This window comes from Rhinopithecus bieti, unplaced genomic scaffold, assembly GCF_001698545.2.
Source record: "Rhinopithecus bieti isolate Rb0 unplaced genomic scaffold, ASM169854v2 scaffold_1014, whole genome shotgun sequence".
In the NCBI taxonomy this organism is placed as follows: Eukaryota; Metazoa; Chordata; class Mammalia; order Primates; family Cercopithecidae; genus Rhinopithecus; species Rhinopithecus bieti.
In genome coordinates, this window is record NW_016803499.1 from 1,472,724 (window position 1) to 1,474,929 (window position 2,206).

Genomic DNA, 2,206 nt, shown 5'->3' on the forward strand with positions numbered 1-2,206 from the left:
AAAAAAAAAGGCGTACACCTTCGCTATTTTTGTTTTGTTTTGTTTTGTGATCTCAGCTCACTGCAGCCTCTGCCTCAGCCTCCCAAGTAACTGGGACTACAGGCGTGCACCACCACGCCCAGCTAATTTTGTATTTTAGTAGAGATAAGAGTTTGGCCAGGCTTGTTCAAATTTTAAAAAATATAAAGGAATCACAATTTTGCATAAATTATTGGAAAACTTTAAAAAATTTAGATTACAAGAGAGTAAGCTATATTACTCTACTAGGGTATGTATCAGTAATTTATGAAGTAGTACTGTGTATCATCTATTCTCCCCTATAAAACGTGGAAATCTCCAGGATGTTTAGTAGAAAACACTGTATTAGATACACAAAATTAAACACCGTCCCATTACTGCAGATTAAACGGTGTTACTTGAGTATAGAGTTTGGGCACCTAAGCAGTTTGAGGTAAAAGCAGGCTGCACTGAGGTGAGAAATAAAGTGGGAGTCCAAGGCAGGAGGATCGGTCGTGCCCAGGAGTTCGAGACTAGCCTGGGCAACATGGCGAGACCCCATTTCTATTAAAATAAATAAATTTAATTTAGAAAAAAATAAAGTGGTCTACCCTTAAACGCATATAGGTGTCGTTGAAGCCAAGGATGGGATGTGAATAACTGTTTAAGAAGCAAGTCTCCGGGAGAGACCCTGACGCCCAGTGACACGGCTGGTGCGACTGAAGCTTCCGTTCCACACTCACGTTCAATTCGTTTCTATTATAGCACAATTTTGCCTTGAAGAATTCTCATCCCAAAACGCCTCCCGCCCCTGCCCCGGGCCCTTTCGGTACCCGGGCAACGGGGAACCCTGGAGCGCTCGCTACCTGAGCAGAGGGCACCATGCCCGAGCCAGCGCCGGGCAGCAGGCCTGCAGCCACCGCAAAGCACGATCGGCGCGCGGCGGAACACGGCGGCCACCGAGAGCGCAGGAAACCCCGGGACCGCGAACTCGAAACCAAAGGGGAAGCGGCCAATCCCGCCCAGGGGAACCGATGAGGCCGAGGGCGCCACGGTTGCCACAGGTCACGGAGACGGCGTCCTAGGACGAGGGTGGCCTCAGCCCCACGACCCCGCGGCCACCCCGACAGCCCTTTTGTTCCCTCGCGCGGGCGGCCTGACACTCACCAGGCGGATGAAGCCGAAGCCACGGTCCCGGTTGATGAAGACTTCGCTGGGCTCGCCATAGCGTTCGAAGAGCCTCTTGAAGTCCTCCTCCGTGATGTCGGTGGGCAGGTTTCCCACGAAGAGGCGGCAGCGCTGCGTGTACGTCTTCTCGCCCGGCTTGAGGAAACTCTTGATGTCGATAGTGAACCCCATCTCCTCGTCCGGGTGGTCCTCCGGCTGCGCGGACGCGGGCGGTGCCGGCTCCCCGGCAAGCGCGAGCGCCATGGCTGCCGCGGCCGCCGGCTCGCTCTCGCCCGCCGCGGACTCCAGGGCGCGAAGGCGGGCCGGGTTTTCTCAATGCGCACTTGCTTCAGGTTTCCTCTTAACATCATCTTAGTGAGTTCGCCTCGGACACCGGATACAGGCCTAGATTTATATATAGTGTGTCTATATATATGTATACGTCTCTACAGAAACCTACGGCAACAAAATATCGACAATCAAGAGACCGCTATGTAGACGAGTCCGCAACTCGTCCTCCGCCGACTCACACCCGCGGCAGACGCACATTCAAAATGGCGCTGCCACAAACTGCAGTTAGAAGAAGAAACGCCGGTGCAAGTCCCGCCCCTCCGCCAAAGCCGGCGCCGGAATGACGCGCCTGCGCATTCCCGGCACCAAAAAAGGCCCGTTGACTCGGACTGCGCATGCGCACAACCTTGCGCGTGCAATCGACAAACCTCTCAGGACGGGGAAGATGTCTTTTCCATCCTGCTAAAATAGCAGACTGTTGTTGGCTGTACTCTTGGGACAAATTATGTGATATGTGCAGCAGTGTGTTAAACTACAATGACTTGGGTAAACATCCTAACCCTTTTAGATATCAAGCTCAATTTTGTTTTGTTTTGTTTTTTGAGACGGAGTCTCGCTCTGTGGCCCAGGCTGGAGTGCAGTGACGTGATCTCGGCTCCCTGCAAGCCCCGCCTCCCGGGTTCACGCCATTCTCCTGCCTCCGCCTCCCGAGTAGCTGGGACTACAGGCGCCGCCACCACGCCTGGCTTTT

General features: G+C 53.6%; 1 protein-coding gene across 1 annotated transcript in view; it reads right to left on the reverse strand.

Annotated features, from left to right (window-relative positions):
- The window catches only part of PSPC1 (paraspeckle component 1), an 81,172-nt gene extending 79,288 nt beyond the window's left edge, over window positions 1-1,884 (reverse strand). The window contains 2 exon segments of the mRNA XM_017886459.1: window positions 1,165-1,496; window positions 1,499-1,884. Of these exon segments, the coding sequence (XP_017741948.1) occupies window positions 1,165-1,496; window positions 1,499-1,535 (369 nt within the window). The 5' untranslated portion in view covers window positions 1,536-1,884.
- Window positions 1,885-2,206: the final 322 nt, after the last annotated feature.